Raw genomic sequence first — 27,699 nt, 5'->3', positions numbered from 1 at the left:
CCCTTTCATAATGTCAACCATGTGCTAGATAGGCTAACTTTTCCCACGTGTGTATTTTTCTGGTCTTTTTCACTGACTCGCAAAGCTTTGACATCAAAACAGTTTGATTGGTGAGTTGCAGTGATGGTCCTGGAGCAACAGTATAATTATTATGTTGAAGGCACAACACCAAGCGACATTGGATTGTAAGCCTGCACAGAGCCCAAAGGATTCTGAAGGTCCTCCACTCTCCCCACCTTCACCCAATTTGTTAAATGCCACACCAGAAACAATACAACACTGGACTTACTGAATGCAAACACTAAGGATGCTTACAGTTAATCACCCCTCCCCCCGCTGTGCTGTTCTGATCACAATCTGGTTAATCATACATACAGTGGCTTGCAAAAGTATTCACCTTGGCATTTTTTATGTTTTTTGTTTTGTTGCCTCACAAGCTGGAATTAAAATGGATTGTTTGATGGTTTGCAGCCTACAACTTTGAAGATGTGATTTTTTAAATTTATTTTTTTATTGTGAAACAAACAACAAATAGGACAAAATAACAGAAAACTTCAGCGTGCATAACTATTTCCCCCCCTAAAGTCAGGTCAGAGCCACCTTTTGCGGCAATTACAGCTACAAGTTGCTTTTGGATAAGTCTCTATGAGCTCGCCACATCTTTTTGGGGGGGATTTTTGCCCATTCCTCAAGGCAAAATTGCTCCAGCTCCTTCATGTTGGATGATTTTTGCTTGTGAACAGCAATCTTCAAGTCTGATCACAGATTCTCAATTGGATTGATGTCTGGACTTTGACTAGGCCATTCAAACACATTTAAATGTTTCCCCTTAAACCACTCGAGTGTTGCTTAGCAGTATGCTTTGGATCATTGTCCTGCTGGAAGGTGAACCTCCGTCCCAGGCAGACTGAAACAGGTTTTTCTCAAGAAAATCCCTGTATTTAGCACCATTTATCTTTCCCTCAACTCCACCCAGTTTCCCAGTCCCTGCTGCTGAAAAACATCCCCACATCATGATGCTGCCACCACCATGTTTCACTGTGATGTTCTTGGGGTGATGGGATGTGTTGAGTTTGTGCCAGACATAGTGTTGTCCTTGGTGGCTGAAAAGTTCAATTTTAGTTCAAATTTCCATACATTTGGGGAGTCGCTCACATGCCTTTTACCAAGCTCAAAACTTGCGTCCTTATTTTTAATACTATGTAATGGCTTTTTTCTGGCCACTCTTCCATAAAGCCCAGCTCTATGGAGTGTACGGCTTATTGTCGTCCTATCCACAGATACTCCACTCTCTGCTGTGGAACTCTGCAACTCCTTCAGGGTTACCTTTGGTCTCTGTGCTACCTCTGATTAATGCCCTCCTTGCCTGGTCTGTGAGTTTCGGCCCTCTGTTGGCAGATATGTTGTGGTACCATGTTCTTTCCATTTGAGGGTGATCGATTTGATAGTGCTCCAGAGGATCATCAAAGATTTGGATATGGGGTGCGCTTCAGGGCATTCAATTGATCGCAACTGGACTTTGTCAGTTTGTCTTGGAAGACTTTTCGCCTCTCATCTGAGCAGGCTTCATCAGTTCATGCGCACCAGACTAGATAGGACAGCTCTAGTCCAATGAAATGGTGTTAGGTTCAAGTATTTATCCTCTGAGTGAGGCCAACCCCCAAAACCAAGGATTTGGATATGTTTTTATAACCCAACCATGAATTCTCAACAACCTTGTCCCTGACTTGTTTGGAGAGCTCCTTGGGCTTCATGGTGTGATGACTCTTGCTTAGTGGTGTTGCATCCTCTGGGGGCTTTCAGAAAAGGTTGTTTGTACTGACAGATCATGTGACACTTAGATTGCACACAGGTGCACGTCATTTCACTAATTATGTGACTTCTGAAGGTAATTGGTCACACCAGAACTTTCTAGGGGCTTCATAACAAATGTCACACATATCAAAAAAAAAACAAAACTGTCCAGTACACATTACTCTCTGGCTATATTTTTGACATCAGATTTTCTTTTCACTGGTGCCTGGCACAGATGGAATATTTCTGTTTGATTGCCATAAAACCCAAGTTTGTCAAACTGTTAAAAGTCTACACCTTCAGCTACTTATCTGAATATATTTGTTCAGGAGATATATGTCCCCTCCTCTTTGGTACGTTGTTCTGGGAGTTGTCGTACCTCCTTGTGGCAAAGAAATCCTGAGCACTAGTTGGCTTGTCCATCTTCTTAGGCGGGACTTGCTTTACTGATGGGGGCTGCACGGTGGTGCAGCAGGTAGTGCGCGTGCCTCACAGCAAGAAGGTTGCTGATTCAATCCCCATGTCGGGCCTTTCTGTGTGAAGTTTGCATGTTCTTTCTGTGCATGCGTGGGTTCTCTCCGGGCACTCCATTTTCCTCCCACAGACCAAAAACATGCTCATTTGGTTAATTGGTGACTTTAAATTGCCCTTCGGTGTGAGTGTGAATGGTTGATTGTGTATATATGTTGCCTGCGATTGACTTGCGACCGGTCCAGGGTGTACCCCACCTCTCGCCCGTTGACAGCTGGGATAGGCTCCAGCCCCCCCGCAACCCCGAAAGGGATAGGGAGCATAGAAAATGGATGGATGGATGCTTTACTCATGCTCTTTCTGGAATCAGAACAGATGCAGCCTCTGGAAAATCTAACTGTTGTAAATATGAAGTAGTAAAAATCCTTGCTATGATTTTTACCTTAGTAAATCAACCTCTGAGTGAGTGACTTGACTGTCCGTAAAAGAAAAAAATAAAGTCTACATACTCAAAACAGTAGTCTAAGCAGTAGTTTGAGGAGGCATATTAATTCAAATACCTTTTGTTTAAATGTCTGTATGGGTCAAGAATAAGGTATTCAAAGTCATGTTATTGATGCCAAATTCAGTTCAGTGTGATTGTTATGTAAATGACAAAAGTAGCAACAGTATGTGACCACCAAGGGATGCCAATTACACTTATATGGAGTCACTCATTCATATGGGAACTAAGAACCCACTTTATACTCTCTTGCTCTCTCACAAACGAACACACACACACACACACACACACACACACACACACACACACACACACACACACACACACACACACACACACACACAGGTTTGTCTCAGTCATTTTAAGCTCCAGTGGCTAATGTCTAAAGCTATCGTTAAAGTGTGACACATTAACCACAGCCTCATGAGTTGGCATGAGCTTTCTAAAATAGAAAGTAACGTCATAACGTCTTGACTTACTTTACTTTCATTATGGAATGCCTTGAGATGTCTCTTAAGATTCCTGCTCTTTTTTCTCCCCATGTTTTTCCACAACGCATTCCATTTTCTTTTCCACTTCTATGCAATGAAAGCGCGTCCAAATGTCGTTTCTTCTTTTTCTCCCAAAGATGAACCCCGGCTGGCTGGCCATCGATCCCGTTCTCTGTGTCAGTTGTCTGTCCTTAATGTTAACCTACCACAGCTGCATCTTCTCCCCTGAAGTGAGACACAGGAAACAGAAATACTACAAAATAATAATGACAACGTGACTAAATGAGACGAAATAACGTAATAACATTTCGTTTCATCTTGTTTTAGTCGACAAGTTTTTATTTTGTAAACCACATTTAGTCGTGTTTTTATTCGTCAACAATATTGCATTATATATTTAATTATAGTTATCGTCACATGACCAGCATCTATGTTGCGTCTCGTCTCGTTTTTGCCACGTGATAAAGGTTTGTGACGACGATATTTAAGGAGAGGCCAAGGAGCACCTTCAGGGGAACAAAACTAGAGAGGTTTGGAGAGGCATTAGGGGCCACAGCAGTGACAGTAGGAGGGGCCCTGAATTTGCAGACCAGTAATGGACAAATGAAGTTCAATTCAATTCAATTCAATTTTATTTGTATAGCGCCAAATCACAACAGAAGTTGTCTCAGGACACTTTCCATATAGAGCTGGTACAAACCAAGCTCTTTTATCTACAAAGAAACCAACAATTCCCCCATGAGCAAGCACTTGGCGACAGTGGCGAAGAAAAACTTCCTTTTAACAGGCAGAAACCTCGAGCAGAACCAGACTCTGGGTGGGCGGCCATCTGCCTCGACCGGTTGGGTGAGACAGACAGACAGACAGACAGACAGACAGACAGACAGACAGACAGACAGACAGACAGACAGACAGACAGACAGAAATGCAGTCAGAGAGAGAGAGAGACAGAGACAGAGAGACAGACATGCAATCACAGTAACAGTGACAGTGGATGTAATAACAGCAGTAGCAGTTGCAGTGGATGTCAGGCAGGGCCAAGGCAGGAGACGCAGCTGAAATCCACAATCCAGATTCAGCCACTGTCCATGGGAACCTGCAAGACGACAAAGCACAGAGACTCCGGGGAAGGAGCTAAGTTAGTAACACGCCGTGTTAGGACATGAGAGCGTGCGGATGGAGAGGGACAGAAGGACAGAGGAGCTCGGTGTATCTTTGGATGTCCCCCGACAGTCTAATCCTATAGCAGCATAACTAGGGGCTGGTCCAGGACAAGCCTGAGCCAGCCCTAACTATAAGCTTTATCAAAAAGGAAAGTTTTAAGCCTACTCTTAAATGTAGAGACAGTGTCTGCCTCCCGGACAAAGACTGGAAGATGGTTCCACAGGAGAGGAGCTTGATAGCTAAATGCTCTGACTCCTGTTCTGCTTTTTGAGACTTTAGGAACCATAAGTAGACCTGCATTCTTGGAACGCAGTGTTCGAGTAGGGCAATAAGGTACTATGGGCTCTTTAAGATAAGAAGGTGCCTGGCCATTTATGGCTTTGTAATTAAGGAGGAGAATTTTAAACTCTATTCTAAACTTTACAGGGAGCCAGTGCAAAGTGGCTAGTATTGGAGAAATATGATCTCGCTTCCTGGTTTTTGTCAGAACACGTGCTGCAGCGTTCTGGAGCAACTGGAGAATATTCAGCAACGAATTTGGGCAGCCTGATAGTAAGGAATTGCAATAATCCAGCCTGGAAGTTACGAATGCATGGACTAGTTTTTCTGCATTATTTTGAGACAAAATATGCCTGATTTTTGCGATATTACGTAGGTGAAAAAAGGCAGTCCTTGAAGTTTGTTTAACATGGGAGTGAAAGGACATGTGAAAAGGACATGGTCAAAGATGACTCCCAGATTCTTTACAGTGGTGCTGGAGGCCAGCGCAATGCCATCCATAGCTGCTATGTTATCAGAAAATGACTTTCTAAGATGTTTAGGGCCTACTACTATAACTTCAGTTTTGTCCGAGTTTAGCATCAGAAAATTGCAGGTCAACCAGGTCTTTATGTTATGAAGACATGCTTGTAGTCTAGTTAACTGACTGGTTTCTTCCGGCTTCATTGATAAATATAGCTGGGTATCATCTGCATAGCAATGAAAATTTATTGAGTGCTTCCTGATAATCTTACCTAAAGGAAGCATATATAAGGTGAATAGAATTGGTCCAAGCACAGAACCCTGCGGAACTCCATAGCTGACTTTAGTGAGCACAGAGGAGTCATCATTAACACGTACAAACTGAGAGCGATCTGACAAGTAGGATTTAAACCAGCTTAGCGCAGTTCCCTTAATGCCAATGAAATGTTCCAGTGTCTGCAATAGGATGCCATGGTCAATGGTGTCAAATGCAGCACTAAGATCCAATAAGACTAGTACAGAGACAAATCCTTTATCAGATGCAATTAGAAGGTCATTTGTAACTTTAACCAGTGCTGTCTCTGTGCTATGATGCACTCTAAATCCTGACTGGAAATCCTCGAATAAACTATTATTGTTTAGAAAGTCGCACAGCTGATTGGCAACTGCTTTCTCAAGAGTTTTTGAGAGAAGGGGAAGGTTGGATATCGGTCTATAGTTGGCTAAAACCCCTGGATCAAGAGTAGGCTTTTTCAGTAGCTACTTTAAAGGACTGTGGTACGTAGCCTGTTGATAAAGAGAGATTGATCATGTCTAATACTGAAGAGTCAATTAGAGGTAATACTTCTTTAAACAGCTTAGTCGGGATAGGATCTAAAATACAGGTAGATGATTTTGATGATGAAATTATTGAAATTAGTTGGTGAAGGTCAACAGGAGTAAAACAGTCTAAAACTGCAGTAACAGTTTCTACGGTTTCTGTGTTTGAAGACAAAATAGTACCTGTTAACGGCAGGAGTCGATGAATTCTGTCTCTAATAGTTAGAATTTTATCATTAAAGAAGCTCATGAAGTCATTGCTGTTCAGAGCTAAAGGAATACATGGTTCAATAGAATTATGGCTCTCTGTCAGCCTGGCTACAGTGCTGAAGAGAAACCTGGGATTGTTCTTATTTTCCTCTATTAGTGCAGAGTAATAGGCTGCCCTGGCACTGCGGAGGGCTTTCCTGTATATTTTAAGACTGTCTTGCCAGGCGGACCGAAATTCTTCCAAATTGGTAGAACGCCATTTCCTTTCTATTTTCCGTGAAGTTTGCTTTAATTTGCGGGTTTGAGGAGTATACCATGGAGCTAACCTCCTCTGTTTAATTTTCTTCTTTTTTAGGGGAGCAACAGAGTCAAGTGTCATACGCAACGATCCTGTAGCACTATCAACCAGGTAGTCAATCTGAGAGGGACTAAGGTTAGCATAAGACTCCTCTGTTGTATTGAGACATGGCATTGAATTAAATGCTGATGGGATCATATCCTTAAATTTAGCTACAGCACTATCAGACAGGAGTCTGGTATAAGAATTTTTGCCTACTGGCTGGTAGTCTGGTAATATGAATTCGAAAGTTATTAATTGATGGTCTGATAAAAGAGGATTCTGTGAGGAGACTATTAAGTCTTCGATTTCAATGCCACATGTCAGAACAAGGTCGAGGGTGTGGTTAAAACAGTGAGTCGGTTCATGTACATTCTGGCGGAAGCCAACTGAGTCTAATGCTGAGATAAACGCAGTGCTAAGGCTGTCATTATCAACGTCGACATGTACATTAAAGTCACCTACAATAATTACTTTATCTGCTTCAAGGACTAAACTTGATAGAAACTCCGAGAACTCAGCTATAAATTCGGAGTAAGGACCAGGAGAGCGGTATACTACAACAAATAAAACTGGCTGCACTGTTTTCCATTTTTCATGAGAGAGTGAGAACAAGGCTTTCAAATGAGTTGTAGTCGAGTTTAGGTTTAGGGTTGATCAAAAGGCTTGAGTCAAAAATGGCTGCAACTCCACCTCCTCTGCCGCTGCCTCGAGGAATGTGGGTATTAATATGGCTCGGAGGAGTAGCTTCATTTAGGCTCACATACTCTTCAGGACACAGCCAGGTTTCAGTCAGACAAAATAAATCAACAATATGGTCTGATATTAACTCATTTACTAGAACAGCTTTAGAGGACAGAGATCTGATGTTTAGGAGTCCACATTTAATTCTCCTATCTTGTTGTACTATTGCAGAGGTTGTTCTAATTTTAATTAGATTCTTATGTTTAACTCCTCTTCTCTGTACTTTTGGTTTACTTAGTTTACGTGGTCGGGGGGCAGACACAGTCTCTCTGGAGTGTTGGGTGGGTAACTGCTCTAATGGAGGCGCAGAGAAGCGTGTAGGACTGCAGCTCTGCCTCCTGGTCTCAACTCTGAGTTGTCAGGGGTTGTCAAGTGAACCTGTTTTTCAACAGATTTGATTCTACGATATTCTATTCACCTATGAAGAAGACTGAGGTATGTCGGACACTGTTAAAAACATTATTTTGACTCTGTGGTGGCATCTGCAGTTTTCTATGCAGTGGTCTGCTGGGGCTGTGGAAGCTCAGAGAGAGACAGGAAAAGACTAAATCTGTCCAGGACTGCCCTCTGAACACCATCAAGGAGGTGGGTGAGAGGAGGATGTTCGTCAAGCTGACATTGATCATGGACAACCCATCCCACCCCCTACATGAGACAGTAGGGGGCTTAAGCAGCTCCTTCAGTAACAGACCTCTGCATCCAGTTCGAAGAAAGAACATTACTGAAGGTTCTTCATTCCTAGAGCTGTCAGACTGTTTAACTCCAGCATCATGTAATGCATCATGTAATGCACTGTGTTGATGCTGTCTTTCCCAATCATAAACCTGTTTTTTTTCCATATCTATACCAAAACAAGCACAGATAAATTTTGACACTTTGGAAAATACGCTTATATGCTTTCTTGCCAAGAGTTAAATAAGATGATCAATATCACTGTCAGGTCTCTAGAGTGAATAAGAAGCTACTGTACAGCACTGCACCCAGGTGGCTTAGCATAGCATAATCACTGGAAAGAGGGGAAACACTTGCACACGTGCATGGACACTAGTTACCTGCATTTTCTGTTTTTTGTACTAACATCTTTTGTACTTTGTTGTGTTTCATCTCTGACTGGAATTAGAATTTAGATTGAGGATGGAGGAAGCAGTATAGTATTGCAGTGTGGGTGATCTCAAGCAGGGATTCAGATGCTGTATTTTAATGTTGAGGGTGGAGCTAAAGGCAGAGATGACTTACCGTGAAGAACAAGATGCTACAATTCTACAGAACATTTAAAAGTTTCTGTAAATCAAAGGACTTTCCAAGACACTCCAAGAAGGTTCTGAGAATGTAGCCACATTAGTTCTTTGTCCCAAAAACCACCTTTCAGCATCCAAGGGATGTTAAAGGGAAACATTCAAGTAATCTTCTTGAAATGTTCTGGGAATGTAACAATGATGTTGGTTTTATGTCAGAAAAACTTGCCTTTTAACATCTCTGGAATGTTTTGTAGAAATGTTCAATAAATGTTCCCACAACCAAAAATTTATGTTTCCAGAACATTTTTGGGATGTCACTTTGCTAGCTGGGTGAGACATCATCTGATTCAAAGGTCTGCAGCTGGGCTATTAACTAAAACCAAGAGGAGAGAGCACATTAGTACAGTTTTAGCTGCTCTGCACTGGCTTCTAGTAACATTTAGAATTGATTTTCAGGTCTTCCTCCTTGTGTACAAAGCCCTTAATGTGCTAGGACCAAGATACATCGCTAACTCCCTTGTTTATTAATTGCCTTCAAGGACACTGTGATTATGTGCTGTTGGTCTACAGGAGGTTTCCAGCAACAGCTGAAAGTAAATTGGGAATGCAGCCTTTCTCAATTATGCCCTAAAGCTCTGGAACACACTACCTATAGATATCAGGGAAGCAAGCTTGCTAATTTTTTTCAAAAGAAAGCTAAAAATTTCTCTCTGGTCTCTTCACTTTAGTCTTTAACTAGCTATAATTTCCTGATAGAGGCCTGAAACTTTGATGCTTTACCTCATAATTATGCACTGCTGAACTTCTTTGAAAATGTGGTGTTTTACTTGATTTTGTACATTCTTTGTACTCTATTTTTAACTTTATGTTATTGCTATTATTTAGTGAATTCTGCTTTTATTATCAAGTGGGTTTTATTCTCCATCTTATTTTACATTAATTTTCTTTTCCCATTTTTATGCTATTACGTAGAGCATGTGTTTGTGATTTCTTTGTTGTAATGTCCTTTGAGCTGCATTTCTTGTACGAAAGGTGCTATACAAATAAAGTATATTATTTTCAGTATGAGTAGCATTATTATTATTATTAACAGTGAGTGTGCATTGCACTAACTTTGATCGTGAGGATACAAATATGACTCATATGCTAATGTTGCTCTGTGCCTGCTGGATGTGTAACCAGACAACTGTTACTGATATGATTTGTTATGACAAATTAATTTGGTAATATGTCAGTGTTGGGTCATTGAATGGAGTGGGCATAAAAGTACTTAAAACAGCTTTAATATTTAGTGATATCAATCAATAGACAGTAACTGCAGGTATTTTACATACAGTATACCATAAGTCTTAATATTAATAAAGCTTTTGAGTTGGTTAGACCACAAGAATGTTTTAATGTAGAACACATTCAAATGAAAAAAATGCATGGTTCTGGTTTTTCACCTTGACTCTCTTCCTCTACATTATCTGGACTTCAGAAGGCACAGCAGTATGCAGATGTGGGCTACATGGACCGAGAGCAGTTCAGGAAAATATTTGATGAACTTGATAAAGATCGCATTAAGGAGGTAGAGCTGTGCTCATGGGCTATTTCAAAGTTTAACTCATAATTACATTTAACTTTGACATCTGTTTCATACCTCTGATTGTGTGTGTGTGTGTGTGTGTGTGTGTGTGTGTGTGTGTGTGTGTCTGTGTGTCTGTGTGTCTGTGTCTGTGTGTCTGTGTCTGTGTCTCTGTGTGTTCTGCCCAGCACCCTCCCTTGCCTCAATACAGCTCTCCACTTCTGCGGAGATTCCAGGTGATCTTCAGTCACTACTATCTGACTATACTTGGCAATGCGGTGGCACTGGCCAATGTCGTGTGCATATTTGTAAGTTAAACACACATACACGCGCATGCATATACATGTATACACACACACACACACACACACACACACACACACACACACACACACACACACACACACTCACTCTCTCTCTCTCTCTCTCTCTCTCTCTCTCTCTCTCTCTCTCTCTCTCTCTCTCTCTCTCCACTGTACATCCTAACACACTTCCAAAATGTCAATGCCAATATTACTTTGTGTGTGTTTCAGACTGTCCTGGTGTTGAACTCTGAGAAGTCCACAACAGAGAGAGACAACTACATTATGGAGGTGAAAACAACAGTCATAAAATAGATTATTATTGTTTACAGAGGATGATTCTTAGTCATATTGTTTACAACCCTGATCTGTCCTCTAGCACCGTCCATGGTCTGTGACAAAGTATTTCACAAATGTATGCCTGGAAATTGTGCCTGGAATGCCTGGAATTTACAAAAGATATCAAAAACTGATTGCCATGAAGGTATCTTATCAGATTCCCTTTTTTTTTCCTTTTTTTTTTTTGTTGTTGTTGTTGTTTTTTTTTTTTTTTAAGAACACAATAGATCCTCAAAATAGAGGAGGAATAGAGGAGCTGCAGAGTTTGGAATGAACTGAAGTCTCTCAGTGTTTTTTTTCAGGAGGACCAGTAAATACTGCTTGACAGTAATTGAGTCGGCTTGAAATAAAGGCATTAATCAGTTTTTCAGCACCTTTTTCATTTATTAATGCTCGTACTGAAAATGAAGATTTTGTTAAGACATGTTAACATGTCACATGTTAATGTGAGACTTGAAGTTTAGATGTAAATCTAGGATAACACCAAGACATGCTACCCCAGATTTAATCCAGGGAGTTAATATCCCTAGATTATTAAATAGCATATCTCTTTTAGTTTTTGGGCCCGAGTAGCAGAATTTCAGTTTTGTCCTCATTTAACTTCAAGAAATTATTCCTCATCCATTTATTTAAGGTGAAAAGACAGTTAGTAATGGACTTTGCAGCTGCTGCTGCTGCAGCATCATTTGGTTCGGCAGAGAGGTGCAGTTGTGGGTCATCTGTACAACTATTGATACATGGGTAGACCTCCCACCTTGCATTAGGAGGCATATGGCCTATTCTCTATCTTAAAACAAATTCTCTAAATTTCGAAGCCGTTTGTTTCATCCAACAGCTGTTTTGGGGTAACATGAACATGGCAGCTTAAACCACTACAGAAAAGAACTGATTTCATGCTTTCACTGTCCATCCACCAGATCATCAACCTGTGCTTCATCCTCTATTACCTGTTTGAAATGTGTGTGAAGATCTTCGCCTTTGGCTGGAGAGGGTACTTGTCGTACAGGAACAACATCTTTGATGGCTTCCTCACCATCATGCTATTGGTAACACTGCTCTCCCCACACACACTCCCATTATTAGTGTCCCATCTTCTTCTGTTGAGTTTTATGGCAGTTGGCATCCATAGGTTTTTTTCTAATAAGTCAAAAGCTGCTTAAATAAAGATATAGAAAACAAATAAGATAGAAATGCAGGGATACAATAAATAAATAAATGCATGAGAATAAAACCAAAATCAAGTGAAGATAATATACAGCAGCAGCAGCAGCAGCAGCCATGGCAACAATGGCAACAAATGTTGAATAATTACTTCTACTAATCATTTGCTCCCATGTGTCTGCCTTCTCTGCATGAATTTTACACTGAGCTGCTTTGTTGTTAGATGGAGGCGATTGTTCCTATTGGTGCAAGACAGCAGGCACTTTATTATTATTTTATTACTTTACTATTGGCTATATGATGTCCACAACATGGATTTACATGTAATTATATCCTGCAGTTGTGGTGCCAACAGAAGTTATAATTCCCGACTATTTGTAAAGAGTAATTGTAATGATTTAGTTAAACCTCTAAGCTGTGTGAGATTTTCTAGAAATCACTACAAATCAATGTGACTCCAGTGTTTGTTCATTTGAAAACAAATCAATACAGGAGAGTTTAATACTACATGTAAAAGACATAACTAAAAAATTAAAGTCAATGGTTTTGACCAGTTTGCATATTTGGAGAATACAAATGCATTAAGTTTTTAATGTCAGAGCTTTGCTCATCAGATACATTTGTTACTGCTTAAGTCCATATAGATAACAATGGAGTAATGATTCAAAAAAATAAAAAATAACCAGAGAAGGTAGCTTCTGAATAAATTGTGGTATGAAAGCTGCATTTCTGAAAGTTGAAAAATATCAAAAATGTATGAAAGATGTGAAATAATTGTTGTAAGATTTGTTGAAAAGCTGAAGCTAAACTGAACTGCTGACTTCAATTTGTATGGAGTAGCTGAAGTTGTATGAAGAGTTGGAAACGTGGGAAAGGGTCTAATTAGTATGAATGAGACTTTAAAATGTAATAAATCTCACAATGAAAGAAAGATGGGGAACATTGCAAGATTTGAATGGAGTTTCTAGCTTAAAGTTGAAGAGTATGAATAGATGGAAAATTGTGAAAGATTGTAAGTACCACGAATGGGAACCTGGGAGCTAAACTGCATAGCTGACTTCACCTTGTATAAAGAACTGCCTTAAGCAGTATAAATGGTCGAGAAAGTGGGAAATGGTCAAATTAGTGTGAATGGGATTTTTAAAGTTAAATAGGATAATAATGTATAATGTATGAAAAATATGAAACATTTTAAGGTTTGGATGGGCACCTGAAAGTATGAATGAGCAGGTATGAGTTGAAAAAGTGGAAAAGAGTAATTCCTATGAATGGGGGTGAAGAATTGAACAAATCTCAATGAGTGGAAGATATGAAATATTGTTAGGTTTGAGTTAGGTAGGAGTTTCTTGCTTAAAGTATGAATGAATAGACAAAAACTGAAAAGAGTATAAATCGTGGTATATAGTAAAATAGTGGCAAAAGGAGGAAAGATGAAAAATAGTATAAATTGGGAGATTAATTGCATTGGTTGACCAGTGGCTGGGAGCTAAACTGCATAGCTGGCTTAATTTAGAACCACCTGAAGGAGTATGGATGAAGGGTGAAAGCTAAACTGCTGGCTGAGCTTTATATGAAGAACTGACTTAAGGAGTAGGGAGAGTTGGAAAAGTTGGAAAAGGTTTAGTAAGTATGTGTGTGTGTGTGTGTGTGTGTGTGTGTGTGTGTGTGTGTGTGTGTGTGTGTGTGTGTGTGTGTGTGTGTGTGTGTGTGTGTGTGTGTGTGCCCATGTATTAATACATTATGGGGACAAAAATCTATTACTACAGTCACAGTCACATTCAAATTTCAGGTTGAAGGCTTGGGATAAGGTCAGGGTACAGTTAGGATAAGTCTCCAGGAAATGGATGTAAGTCATGTAAGTGCTGGAATGTGAGTTTGTCAGTCCATTTCGTTCCATAGTTACATATCTGCAACTAGCACCAGTTTTTCTTTGTTTTGTTTTGCTTTTTATATTGTCATGAGCAGCAGATGATTTCTTGATAGTTTCCTACACTATTCTCTATAGTGTCCCATAGTATTTTGTTTGTGTTGTGACGTGAGGGTTTGTCTCCAGTATGAATAATATACAGAAATTCAAATGCAGTTTGACCCCCCCTACATCAGCATTGTAGAAGTATGGCATTGTCATTGAGTGATAACTCTTTGTTATGGTAGTGTGTTCGTTCTGATTATTAAAGGAACAGTTCAACATGTTAGGCAATATATGCCTATTAACATTGATGCAGTGCTAAATGTCTGTATGTTAAATATGAGGCGAGAGCTAGTAGTTTGTTATCTTAGCATATGGATAATTTTCTCATCTAACCAGGTGTGTGGACAGGCAAGGCGGGCAGTTGCTTGGAGCCCCTGGCCACTAGGGGGGCCCCAGCCACTTATTTACAACAACGATTACTGATAGGATTGGGCTTGGGACCTTTGTTGGTTACTTTGAGAACCACTCATCTATTTTTTCAGTATTCATCTCAAATGTGGAGTGAGGTCCCCAGGGATTTCTTGCTTGGAGCCTCAAGAGACCCTAGCAGCACCATTGCATCTAAGTCTCAGCAAGAATGTCTCCTGTTTTTCTCTCCTCTGTCTGCCTAGTGTTTCTCAATTCTGTTCCTCGGGCCCTACTGCCCTGCATGTTTTAGATGTTTCCTGCTCCAACATACCTGATTCAAATGAGTGGCTCGTTATCAGGCCACTGCAGAGCTTGATGACAAGCTGATCATTTGAATCAGGTGTGGTGGAGGAGGGAAACATCTAAAACATGCAGGGCAGGGGGGCCCGAGGACCGGAATTGAGAAACACGGGCTAGTCTGTGTCTGTGTTGCTGCAGGGTATGGCCAGCAGGTTGGGACCGGTACCCTGAACACACCTGCACACAATCATCAATTAAGACCCACCTGCTCACTCAGTATATAAGCACCTGGATTACAACCACTATTTGTCATATTGTCTGCCTTGCTGCATGGTGCCTAGTCCACAGCCTGCAATTTAAACAGAGTTTAAACTGCAATATTGCTGTCAAGATATGATTCACAATATTAGTTGTGCAAAGTTGGTTGGATATGATTGTCTGCGTGCAGCTGTAACTGCATGAAAAACACAGACACAGTATTCATGAATATTTATTGTTCTATTTTTTTCCTAAGAACTAGTTTGCAGAGCTTATATTTCTAAGTTAAGGTATTTTCAGTGTGACTCTTTGAGTTATGTTTACGTAACACAATTTCACTCCTACACCCCTTACAAAAGAAGTGTCTTCACTTCAAAACAGGTGAAGTTGATACAGCAGCATACCATTGGCTTTTTTGTTGTTTTGTTTTTTGTTTTCGGTGTATGCGTTTTACCACGACATTAACTTTACACTGGAGAATTAGCTATCGGATACAGAATCTGTCTCTTTTTCTCAGGCATACAATTTCTACAACTTATGTAAATGTAGCATGTCAGAGTCAGATATAAATACGGACTAACTGTCTGAGCCTTGTCTGCCTGGATTTCATGCAGGCCCAATCACAAGAGATGTTATGTTAATTAATTAATCTTAATTAGGTATTATTATTATGTTATCACCAATCGTTGACCTCTGAACGTCTGACCATGAATGAAAATTAAATGTGGACTTTTTAGTGACAATTTTGGTAACAGCTGGTGTAAGATATTCTTCAGCAGAACCCAGAGGTAGTTGAACATTGACCAAAACCTAGAGAAGCCTGTGGAAAATGCCCCCACAATGACAACAAAACAAAGAGTTGGCAAAGATCCTTGACTCTCTGATGTTGGTCAGACAAGGCAGACGAGAAAGCCCCCTGGCATACTGCAATCACCTCCAGAAAGCATGCTTCAGGTCTTGAAATGAGCCAGAGACAGAAGAAGACATCAACTTTAAAAAAAAAAACTCCTCCTCCGGAACTTCTTTCCATCTATGACCATCATCTGAATTTAATAACTGATCCTTTCAGTGAAGATCCAGCAGCTACATGACCTAGTCACTGAAGGTTGTAATGATCAAAAAGTGACAGCGGAAAAAACAACCAACGCTAAGATTATCCCAAGTGTGGCCGCTCTATCACTCTGTCAATTTGCGTTACTATTTCCATGAGACAAACCACAAAATGAAACATTTTTTTTAGACCTCCATGTTTTGCAGCAGTATTGGCAGTTTTTAATAGTACAGTACGTGACAGGAGGGTCGTATTTATAGTCATTTGAGTGGCTCAAGTGCACAGGACTTGTATGTAGCAACTGCTGTGCATAGTCCTATTTCAGTTTGATAGCTGTGCAGTCTTTCATACATGAGGTCCCAGATCTTTACTCATTGTGAAGGACTAGTAATGAGGTACAGTGATTTAAAGAAATTGTGTTGAAAGTGAAATCAAAAGGGATGCTGGTATAATTTCTGTGGGATGACACCCAGATCTGGGCCCTGGAAAGCACCTCAGAACAGGCAAAGGTGATTCTTTTGTTTACAGATTATTTTGTTTACAAAATAATGTTATGTTATGTACAAAGATGACCTGTCTCCACATTACCACCAACTCCTACTGCTGAATCTTTACCTGCACACTTCAGACACTAAACTCTGGGGCACACAAGTAATACCTTTCTTTCTGCAAAATGGGTGAATTTATAATTAGAATTGGATTTCATAACCACACAACTTTCCTTGTAAAAGCCCTCTTGAATTACCTCATGGCAAGTGAATGCTCCGTGGTGCCCTATGTCTGCTGCTTCCTGGCAGCAAAGCTTGCTCTGGAGCTCCACTTCCGCTCCTCCTGGCTTGCTGCTCACCAGCAGAGAGTGATGAATGATGAGTTTTCTTACCCTGTTTTATTTTCTTCAGCTCTTGGATGGAATTAAATGACCAAAATGTGGTTTCTACATTATGTTGAGGCTAACAAAACAATTAATTATTTTCTCAATTTGTTTCTGCAGCAGCAGAGTGTGCAGATTTACTCAAGTAAAACCTCTCATGGACATTTGATCTGTTGCTATATTTACCATTTTTAATAATGATCTTATTTGTGATGTGTGTTTTTTCCCCTCAGGTCATACAGATCAGTATATATGTCACCTACAGGCTTCCTTATTCCCATTGGTAGGTTTGTATTTCCTTCCATTTGTTTCAAAGTGAACATTTGTATGTATAATCAACTTGTGTGTCTAATCTAATCATTGTTTCCAGATTGAAATTCTGAATGGGCGGTCGCAGGAATATATCAAAATTAGTGCTGTCAAAAATATCGCGTTATTAAGGCGTTAACGCAAATCAATTTTAACGGCGTCATTTTTTTTATCGCGCGATTAACGGTCTTTGTGACCTAGTGAACTTGTAGTTTTTTATAAGCTGTGGCCACCATAGACATAATATAGTAGACGCCTCATAACGTGCTGGAGCGTAATCCAGCGTCGCCGCCATATTGGGTGGGTCTCCGCTAGCACCAGAGCCAACTGAAGTCAACGTAAAGAGCGCAACAATGCCCCTATTTTATTTATTTATTTTATTTTATTTAGCTTCCCAGCCCCACTTACAAGCTTAACAGGGTAGTGTAAGACGCTGGAATGACCTGGACTTTTAAAGCTAACTTTTCCAGGCCTTATAAGAAATAAGAAAAAAATGTACTGAGCAGGAATATATGGGAGCTTTGTATGTATGTATGTGTTAAAATCAGTGTATCACAAACATCAGCAGTTTCAGTCCAGGCTATTATGGAATCTTTGTCATCCTAAAGCTGTGAACAGTTGTTTAAATTTAGACACGTCAGGCCAGACGGTGTGTGTGTGTGTGTGTGCGAGTGAGAGAGAGAGAGAGAGAGAGAGAGAGAGAGAGAGAGAGAGAGAGAGAGAGAGAAATCAAATGAACAATCAAACTATCTTTATTAAAATCTAAAATTAATTTAATTCATTTATACATTTATTAATGTGCCATACCATATGTTTGTAACAAGATATTAAAAATGTGTGACAGAGTCCTGTATCATAACTACATCTCTGACGTTTGTAACAAACCAAACCGTGTGAGAATCGGGTAAAAATTAGAGGAGTTGTGATGATAATTGTAGCTGGACATACACCTTCCTCCGTAGAAATATGCACTGGGGACGCATGGGAGACCCATCCAAGATGGCGGCCGTGCTGAACGTCAGCTCCAATAGGAAGCGTCAGTCAATGAGGCGTCTACGTATATTATGTCTATGGTGGCCACTGCTAGTAACATTACAAAAACTACAGGAACCGATTGTAAACCGGAAACAAAACAATAGACATGCCCCACGCATGTTTCCGTCTCGCCTGCTCACTATAGCTGTGAAAGTGTAGGCGGATGTCAAGCGCGAAACGCTGAAATGGATGCAAACAAGATTCTGAATAGAAAGCTTAGTTTCAAAAATTTTCCAGATGGGTCGACTGACAAGACCAAAGTTTGGACAGAGGCATATGGATACTGCAACTAATAACAATCTTACTGCGGCCATAGCCAAGTAATGTTCATTCTTTCTGGAGAGAAATAAGAGGCTGGGTTGATAAGCCTCTGGTGAATAAACAGAAGAGCAGTATAGTCTGACTGCTTGTGTGTTCAAAGGAAACTTAAGAAAGGAAAGTTTCAGCCATGGTTTAACTGCACCATAGCCTGAGTCCTAGTTTACAATGATGTGCACTTTGTAACTTTACCTTGTATCACCCTGTTTTGATCCCTTAGAAAGGGTTGTTGAAGGGGCTTTTCTGTAACCAAGCATTTATTATTTTGTCATCTGTTTATTGACAGTGTTAGATTGTGTGAGATTTGATTCATTCAAATGTGAATGACTGCTCAAAGTGAGAATGTTAGTGTGAAATATAACACTACACATTGTTTTCAATAAAAAAACATTTGCACAAAGCAAGCCTATCCACTTTTCCATGTTGATAAGAGTATTAAAATGATAATTAATGGGACATTTAGAATAAATAAAAATGTGCGATTAATTTGCAATTAATCGCGAGTTAACTATGACATTTATGCGATTAATCGCGATTAAATATTTTAATTGTTTGACAGCACTAATCAAAATAAACTAAAGTTCTACATTAAAATGTAAACTCTATTTACCAGGGTCCTATTGGCCAGCACAGATAGACAAAATAGTGAAAACAGAGCTCAAATCCAAAGAAATCCACAGGAGAGACTAAATCTCAATCTAGATATTAAGTAGGGAACATACAGTAGCAAGTCACTGAAGCTAAAAATATTACATTTAGCCAGAGTGACCAACCGCAACTCCAGACAATGGAGCACAAGACATTCTTCTTCCCATCTCTATGTGAGCATTAGAAACAGGCAGCAATTACGAATCTTTATTACTTGTCTGTAGATCAAATGCATTCCAGATTTTAACGATAAATTAAAGTGAAATACAAAGACACCCTGTTTAACTGTTCAACCAATTACACTGATGTTGATTAAGACATGTTCAGTACTCAAAACTTCACACGTAACTGTGCAATTGCTATTTTTCACTCAGATTCAGGAATGAAGATGCTATCTATCTATGAAAAACATTCAAAATGCTTCTTAACCGCACACATATTTTTGTAGTAGCAGGATAAGAGTCATAGATAATTCTAAACATGTATCTATAAAATCAGTAAGCTTTGAGTGTCCTGCCAAATTTCTTACTTCTAACTTCAGTTTGAATATGTGTGTGTGTGTGTGTGTGTGTGTGTGTGTGTGTGTGTGTGTGTGTGTGTGTGTGTGTGTGTGCGCGCGCGCGCGTGTGTGTGTGTGTGTGTCACAACAGGGACCCATCCTCTCATGGTGTACTCTCTCTATGGGAGATGGTTCGTTTGGTCAACATGCTAATTGTCTTCCGCTTCCTGCGTATCATCCCAGATATTAAGGTACTTAGTAGATGGCTGGAGGACGATATTCAACTGATTAAACTTGAGTCTTACGATTCCAAACAAGATAGTAAAAATGTCTTTTCCTGAAATAACATGAGATCCAATATAATTCACATATTAGGAAAATGAAGGATGAAATGACAAGTGGCATCAGCATGTTGAGTTTTTAGAATCTTCCATTTGTTCAGTCTCACAAATTGTTGGTACATTTATGGTTTATTTCTATATTTTACAGAGTTTATTCCTAACATTATTTATTTATGTCTTTTTAGTAATTTAATATTGAACACTTTGGGGTCCCGTATAGATGTAGCCCAAAGTTCACTGAACATTACACATCCTGTTTACGTCACCAACTCAAAAGTGCAAATCATGCTCATCCCAAATTCAAATAAGAAAAAGAAATATAATAGAAGTGACGACAAAATCCATGCAAACTGGACACAATTTAAAGTATAAGTACGTTTTGACAATACTGAGACTGAGAATACCCAGCATGCACATATGCCCAGGACACTGACACTCTCTCCTCTCCATTCATATTCTTTATGTTGATACTTTTTCCTCTATCTACAGGCAAAAACAAAAAATAAATATTTAAGAAGAAGTACAACTTCACTCAAATTTCAGCTGATGTTTGTTACCAAACTTATAATGAAAATAACACTATATTGCATCCCTAGCCAAGACTTAGTCACTCTGCCATAAGTCTATAAATAATGGGTGTGAAAATTGAGCAAAACTGTCAAAGGTCCAAAGGTTAACATGACAGTAAGTGTAATAAAAGCCTAAGTGGGACCAGGGACCAGCAAAACACTATGGGCTCTATTTTCGTCCCCACCGCTGGCGGAGCGCGGGGTGCGCACCCTGCGCAGTGGTATGTGGTTGCTTATGTGTGCACATCGCACTTGGTATTTTGGTAAACTAAGGCGCACAGAGGTGCGCCAGGATGGGCGTTGCGGTGCAGTAGGGGGAGGTGTCGGCATAATCAGCCGGCGGATTTGGATTTTCGGTCCATTTCGGTCCACGCGGGCGGCGTAAAAGTGCGCTGAAAGCTCGCCATCCCAGACCTGGTCAACTCTGTGCGCCAGCGGTGCACTGCTGGGCAAGTGGGTTTTTGTAAACCGGCGGAGTCGTGCGCCCACGTCACCAATACCTCACAGGCAGGTTTCCACAGTGTCTGGCATTTCACTGCGATCAATAATTAGCAACAGCCACGATTCAATGCAACTATCTGAGTCAGCACATACAGTTAGACCTGAATTTATATATTTTGATCTGTACCTCATCTGACCACATCGCAAGCACATTTGGCTCGCGTAATGGTCACTCAACCTGACCGAATGTACACAGGTCAAACAGGGATGTCTGGTGATCTGTGACTCAAACTGCCTGGTGACAAACGTGTATGCCACTTTCCCTGGGTCGGCACATGACTCGTTCATTGTGGCGAATTCTAGCATCCCTACAGTCTTTCAGGGGGACACCCCTCTGCATGGATGGCTCCTAGTTGATAACGGCTATCCACTGAAAATGTGGTTGATGACGCCATATATCACACCGTCAACAAGACGGCAGCATGGTTTTAACGGTGTTTTCAGCAGTGCTCGGTCAGTCATCAAACGCACTTTTGGGGAACTGCATGTGCTGTGTCAACTGGGAGAGCAGTAGAGCGCACGGGAGAGGAGGGAGCGCCTCGCCACCCTGCTTTGTCATTAACTGAGTATTTGCGGTTATATCAGTTCAAAAAACATCTGACGATCAATAACTTTCCACACTAAACAGATTGAAATAACAGTATTGAAATAAATTTTGCGAGGCTGTAGATACGGCTACTGCAAACCTGGACCTCCCGGACCAGAACGTCAGTCTCCTCCTGGGAGAAGTTTGGGCGTCAGACAGTTTCCTGCGTGGGCTCAGTCATCCTCGAAAATTGCCTTGCGCCTTGCCAGTGGTGTTTTTAAAGGTGAGGCAAGGAGCTGGTGTGATTGGACTCGGCTGTGTCAAACCCACTCCACGCCTTCTCAATTCAATTCAATTTTCAATTCAGTTTTATTTGTATAGCGCCAAATCACAACAGAAGTTGTCTCAGGACACTTTCCATATAGAGCTGGTACAGACCAAGCTCTTTTATCTACAGAGAACCAACAATTCCCCCATGAGCAAGCACTTGGCGACAGTGGAGAGGAAAAACTTCCTTTTAACAGGCAGAAACCTCGGGCAGAACCAGACTCTGGGTGGGCGGCCATCTGCCTCGACCGGTTGGGTGAGAGAGGGAGAGCAAGAGAGGGAGAGTGAGACAGACACTGACAGACAGACAGACAGACAGACAGACAGACAGACAGACAGACAGACAGACAGACAGACAGACAGACAGACAGACAGAAATGCAGTCAGAGAGAGAGACAGAGAGACAGACATGCAATCACAGTGACAGTGGATGTAATAACAGTAGTAGCAGTTGCAGTGGATGTTAGGCAGGGCCAAGGCAGGAAATGCAGCTGCAATCCACAATCCAGATTCAGCCACTGTGTAACCTGCAAGACGACCAAGCACAGAGACTCCGGGGAAGGAGCTAAGTTAGTAACATGCTGTGGTAGGACATGAAAGCGTACAGATGGAGAGGGACAGAAGGACAGAGGAGCTCGGTGTATCTTTGGAGGTCCCCCGACAGTCTAATCCTATAGCAGCATAACTAGGGGCTGGTCCAGGACAAGCCTGAGCCAGCCCTAACTATAAGCTTTATCAAAAAGGAAAGTTTTAAGCCTACTCTTAAATGTAGAGACAGTGTCTGCCTCCCGGACAAAGACTGGAAGATGGTTCCACAGGAGAGGAGCTTGATAGCTTAATGCTCTGACTCCTGCTCCTGCTTTTTGAGACTTTAGGAACCATAAGTAGACCTGCATTCTGGGAACGCAGTGTTCAAGTGGGGCAATAAGGTACTATGAGCTCTTTAAGATAAGAAGGTGCCTGGCCATTTATGGCTTTGTAAGTAAGGAGGAGAATTTTAAACTCTATTCTAAACTTTACAGGGAGCCAGTGCAGAGTGGCTAGTATTGGAGAAATATGATCTCTCTTCCTGGTTTTTGTCAGAACACGTGCTGCAGCGTTCTGGAGCAACTGGAGAATCTCCCCTCCCTCTTTCTGAGTTGCGCTGCTGTGTGGGACTGAGATGGGGAGGAGTCTGCACCGCCACGCCCCATCGGCAAGGCGGACCTGACTTTGCGCAGCGCGTCCACCGCACTGATGGCGGAATCGAAAATAGAGCCCTATGTGTCAAACGCTGAATTCAGCAAGTGTTCATTTACAGACACTTCACACTCATCACAAATACATTCTTGTGCTTTTATGTCCCTTTTTACCTTTCATATGTTCCATCTTGTTGTCTAGCTCATGGCTTTGGTTGCAAGTACACTGCTGGACCTAGTGAAAAACCTCAGAGCCTTTGCAGGGATACTGGTGGTGAGTGGCATCAGCATACTTCAGTGAACCCAGATGATCTACACTTCTTGTTGCCGTATATAAAATAACTTTTATGTCTGTTCCCATCACAGGCACATTTTAAATTATCAGTTTATCAACTTGAGCAATGAGAGTAGAAAAAAAAAAAAATCTAAATAAAAGAGTATTCATAATTTGTTAGTGTGTTCTTAAATGGCCTCTACCAAGCAGTTCAATTCAATTTCAATTTTGTTTATAAAGCACCAAACCACATTTGATGATTTGATTAGATTTTGTTTTAAAAAAAAAAAAAAACTCTGCTTGGTCTTCCTGCTTAACAGGGCTGCTTTTCACAGTCTGAAAATGTAAGTGTTGGAACTTGACTCAGGGACGTGGACTCAAAAGCAGACGGCAGTAAGGTTTTAACAAAGGTTTTACTTAAGACAAATGCTCAAACAAAAGTCGCTCCCCAAGGAGGATACAAAAAAAATAAAACAAAGCGCTTTCCAATGAGGTTACAAGGTACAACAAAAAACACTCTCTGTAGAGGACCAAAAGTAAAACTCAAAGCAAACAGATTCAATAAACTTGATCTGACGATTTCTTGGAAACGGACAGAACACCTGACATGTGACACAAGACGAACTGACACAAGACAAAGGGAGACAAGGACTTTTTATACATGAAGGAGGGAAACACAGGTGAGTCCAATCATGGCCAGAGAGACAATCACAGTGGAGGGAAAAAAAAAAAAAAATCACACAAAGGGAGGAAGTCAAGTACCTGAAACGGAAGGGAAAAGGTGAGTACAAAATAAAACAGGAAGTGAATGACAAGACTAGACATGAGTGATTAAACTTGACATGAAAGTGCTCGACAGAATTAACACATTTTACGTGACATGACAGTACCCACACCCGCCCCCCAGGGACGGCTCCCGACAGCTGGGGATTGTCTCTGTACAAGCCCTCTATTAAGGTGCGATCCACCATGAAACTGGACGGGATCCAAGACCGCTCCTCAGGGCCATGACCTTCCCAATCTACAAGAAACTGTCTCCCACGTCCTTTCTTACGGACTGCCAAAAGTCTTTTGACGGTGTATGTTGAACCACCATCCACAATCCGGGGGGGGTTTGGAGGCAGGGACCAAGGTGCTCTCGGTGAGTGGTTTGACCTTGCTGACATGAAATGTGGGATGTACTTTCAGGGACCTGGGGAGTTTTAGTCTCACAGACACAGGATTAACCATGTCAGCTACTGGAAATGGGCCAATAAACTTGGGAGCAAGCTTACGTGACATGACATGGAGAGCTACGTCTTTGGTGGACAGCCAGACTTTCTGACCAGGCCTGTAACAAGGAGCAGGACGATGTTGCCAGTCTGCAACACTCTTCATCCTTGTGGCGCTTCGCAGCAGAGCCCTGCAAGCTGCAGCCCAGATGCAGTGGCAGCGACGGCATGGCATGCGCAGAGGGGACCATGACCTCACTCTGTTTCTGGAAACAATGGAGGCTGATACACACAATGAAAGGGTGAGAGACCTGTAGCAGAGGTAGGAAGTGTATTGTGGGCATATTCTACCCATGTGAGGTGCTTACTCCAGGAGGCTTGGTTTTGGGAGACTTAGCAGCGAAGACAGGTCTCCAGCTCCTGGTTGAGCCTCTCTGTCTGACCGGTAGATTCGGGGTGAAAACCGGAAGTGAGACTGACGGTGGCACCAAGGAGATGACAGAACTCCTTCCAAAACCAGGAAACAAACTGTGGTCCACGATCTGAGACAATGTCTCTGGGGAAACCATGGATCCTGACAACCTGGTTCATCATAACCTCTGCTGTTTCTTTGGCAGAGGGGAGCTTGGGTAGAGCAATGAAGTGAGCCATTTTAGAAAATCTGTCCACCACTGTCAGCACAGTGGTGTTACCTTCAGAACAGGGGAGGCCGGTGACGAAGTCCATGGAGAGATCCGACCAGGGGTGGTGCGGGACAGGGAGAGATTGGAGCAAGCCTATCTGTGCATTGGAAGAGGACTTGTTTTGTGCACAGACCGGGCAGGCCGCCACGTACTCCTTGACTTCTTTTTCCATGGCAGGCCACCAGAACTTCTGCTTAATGAAATACTCAGTTCTTTTTACCCCTGGATGAAAGGTGAGCAGTGATGTGTGAGCCCAGTGGATTACCTATGGACGGAGGGGCACAGGAATAAACGGTTTCGTGGGCAACCACTAGGCGCTGGGTTGACACCAAGAGCACGCTTCACCTCTGATTCTATTTGCCAAGTAACCCCTCCTACCACATGGTCAAGTGGTAGGATATGTTCAGGTTCCTTGGCTGCAGGCTCAGGGTCATACAGGCGGGACAGGGCATCAGGCTTGGTATTCTGAGATCCTGGTCTATACGAAAGCATGAAGTTAAACCTATTGAAAAAGAGGGACCACCTGGCCTGACGAGAGTTAAGTCTCTTGGCGTTCTTTAAGTATTCAAGGTTTTTATGATCTGTCCAGATCAAAAAAGGCTGCTCAGCCCCCTCCAGTCAGTGCCTTCACTCCTCTAATGCAACTTTGATGGCTAGAAGCTCTTTGTTGCCTACATTATATTTTTTTTTCAGCAGGAGTCAACTTACATAACAAAAAGGAACACGGGTGGAGCTTGTTGTCCTTGGCCGACTTCTAAGACAAAATGGCTCCAATGCCGTCGTTCGAGGCATCCACCTCCACCACAAACTGACGTTGAGGGTCAGGAACAGTGAGGACGGGAGCTCAGGTGAATCCTGCCTTCAGCTGCTGGAATGCTTGCTCCGCCCGAAGATTCCAAACAAACTGAACCTTGCAGGAGGTGAGAGCATGCAAAGGGGAAGCAATGGCACTAAAATTTCTCACAAACCTCCGGTAAAAGTTTGCAAACCCTAAAAACTGTTGCAGCTTTTTGCAGTTGGTTAGAGTGGGCCAATTGACAACGGCAACAGTCCATCTGGATCTGGTTTGCGGAGATGATGAACCCTAGGAATGAGGTAGTGGTCACGTGAAATTCACACTTCTCCGCTTTCACAAACAATTGGTTCTCCAAAAGCTTCTGGAGAACCTGCCAGACATGCGTGGAAAGGGGGGCAGAAGTGCGCAGTCTCTCTGCGTCGTTCATGAAGACGGTTGTCTATGCGGGTGGCCATGGGGATGATCGAGGTCAGGTTGGTGGGAAGCTCTAGGGGTGCCAACTGGTCTTTGATAGGGTCTGAGAGTCCATTCATGAAGGCATCAATTAAGGCAGGAGTGTTCCACCCACTGTCTGCTGCTAATGTCCTGAATTTGATTGCATAATCTATTACCCGCTGATTGCGTTGTTTGATTTGCATGAGCTCCCTGGTCGCCTCCCTAGCCAGAGAGGAGTGATCAAAAACCCGGCACATGGTGTCTGAACATGGAGAGGGTTTGGCAAGCATTAGAGTCTTTGGACCATTCTGCGGTGGCCCATGCTGCTGCTCTGCCTGTCAAATGGGACATAAAAGCTATTTTAGCCTGATGGGAAACAAAAGCAGCCGGGTTGTACTTGAAATGTAAGTCACATAACATCAAAAAAGGCCTACAGGAAGAAGAAGATCTAGCTGACCTGCCAGGAGATTCATCTGATTGGTGATGGAGGACTGGAAATTCCCCTGTTGCTCAGTGATGACGAAAGCTGTTCCTCGTGCTCATGCAGACGAGCCCCCTGGGCTTGCAAGGCTGCTTTCACTGCTCCTGAGTTTGCTGAGTCCATTATGGTCAGTTCGTTCTGTTGGAACTTGACTCAGGGACGTGGACTCAAAAGCAGATCTCAAAGTCGGCAGTAAGGTTTTAACAAAGGTTTTACTTAAGACAAATGCTCAAACAAAAGTCGCTCCCCAAGGAGGATACAAAAAAATAACCCAAAGCACTCTCCAATGAGGTTACAAGGTACAACAAAAAACACTCTCTGTAGAGGACCAAAAGTACAACTCAAAGCAAACAGATTCAATAAACTTGATCTGACGATTTCTTGGAAATGGACAGAACACCTGACATGTGACACAAGACGAACTGACACAAGACAAAGGGAGACAAGGACTATTTATACATGAGGGAGGGAAACACAGGTGAGTCCAATCACGGCCAGAGAGACAATCGCAGTGGAGGGAAAATCACACAAAGGAAGGAAGTCAAGTGCCTGAAACAAAAGGGAAAAGGTGAGTACAAAATAAAACAGGAAGTGAATGACAAGACTAGACATGAGTGATTAAACTTGACATGAAAGTGCTCAACAGAATTAACACATTTTATGTGACATGACAGTAAATGGTGAAGATAGAAGGTTTTCACCTCACAGTGATGTTCAGAGTGTACATGTAAAGGAAGAGCAAGCCTAACATGGGGAGTGATAAATGTTTCCTTCATGCTGTCTCTGTAGGTGGTGTACTATGTGTTTGCTGTGTTTGGGATCTGGCTGTTTGAGGGAGCTATTAAACCTCCTCCAGAGATGAGGTATGGAGTCATGCAAGAACACATG

General features: G+C 41.8%; 1 protein-coding gene across 1 annotated transcript in view; it reads left to right on the top strand.

Moving 5' to 3' along the window:
* tpcn2 (two pore segment channel 2) overlaps positions 1-27,699 on the top strand; it is a 55,114-nt gene that overhangs the window by 23,163 nt on the left and 4,252 nt on the right. Inside the window, exons 13-20 of the mRNA XM_070963825.1 lie at positions 9,992-10,081; positions 10,267-10,386; positions 10,612-10,671; positions 11,637-11,765; positions 16,914-16,963; positions 19,641-19,740; positions 23,134-23,205; positions 27,601-27,674. Of these exons, the coding sequence (XP_070819926.1) occupies positions 9,992-10,081; positions 10,267-10,386; positions 10,612-10,671; positions 11,637-11,765; positions 16,914-16,963; positions 19,641-19,740; positions 23,134-23,205; positions 27,601-27,674 (695 nt within the window). The remainder of the gene's footprint in view (positions 1-9,991; positions 10,082-10,266; positions 10,387-10,611; positions 10,672-11,636; positions 11,766-16,913; positions 16,964-19,640; positions 19,741-23,133; positions 23,206-27,600; positions 27,675-27,699) is intronic.

This window comes from Chaetodon trifascialis, chromosome 1 (genome assembly GCF_039877785.1).
Source record: "Chaetodon trifascialis isolate fChaTrf1 chromosome 1, fChaTrf1.hap1, whole genome shotgun sequence".
NCBI lineage: Eukaryota > Metazoa > Chordata > Actinopteri > Chaetodontiformes > Chaetodontidae > Chaetodon > Chaetodon trifascialis.
This window is presented reverse-complemented; position numbering and strand designations above follow the sequence as displayed.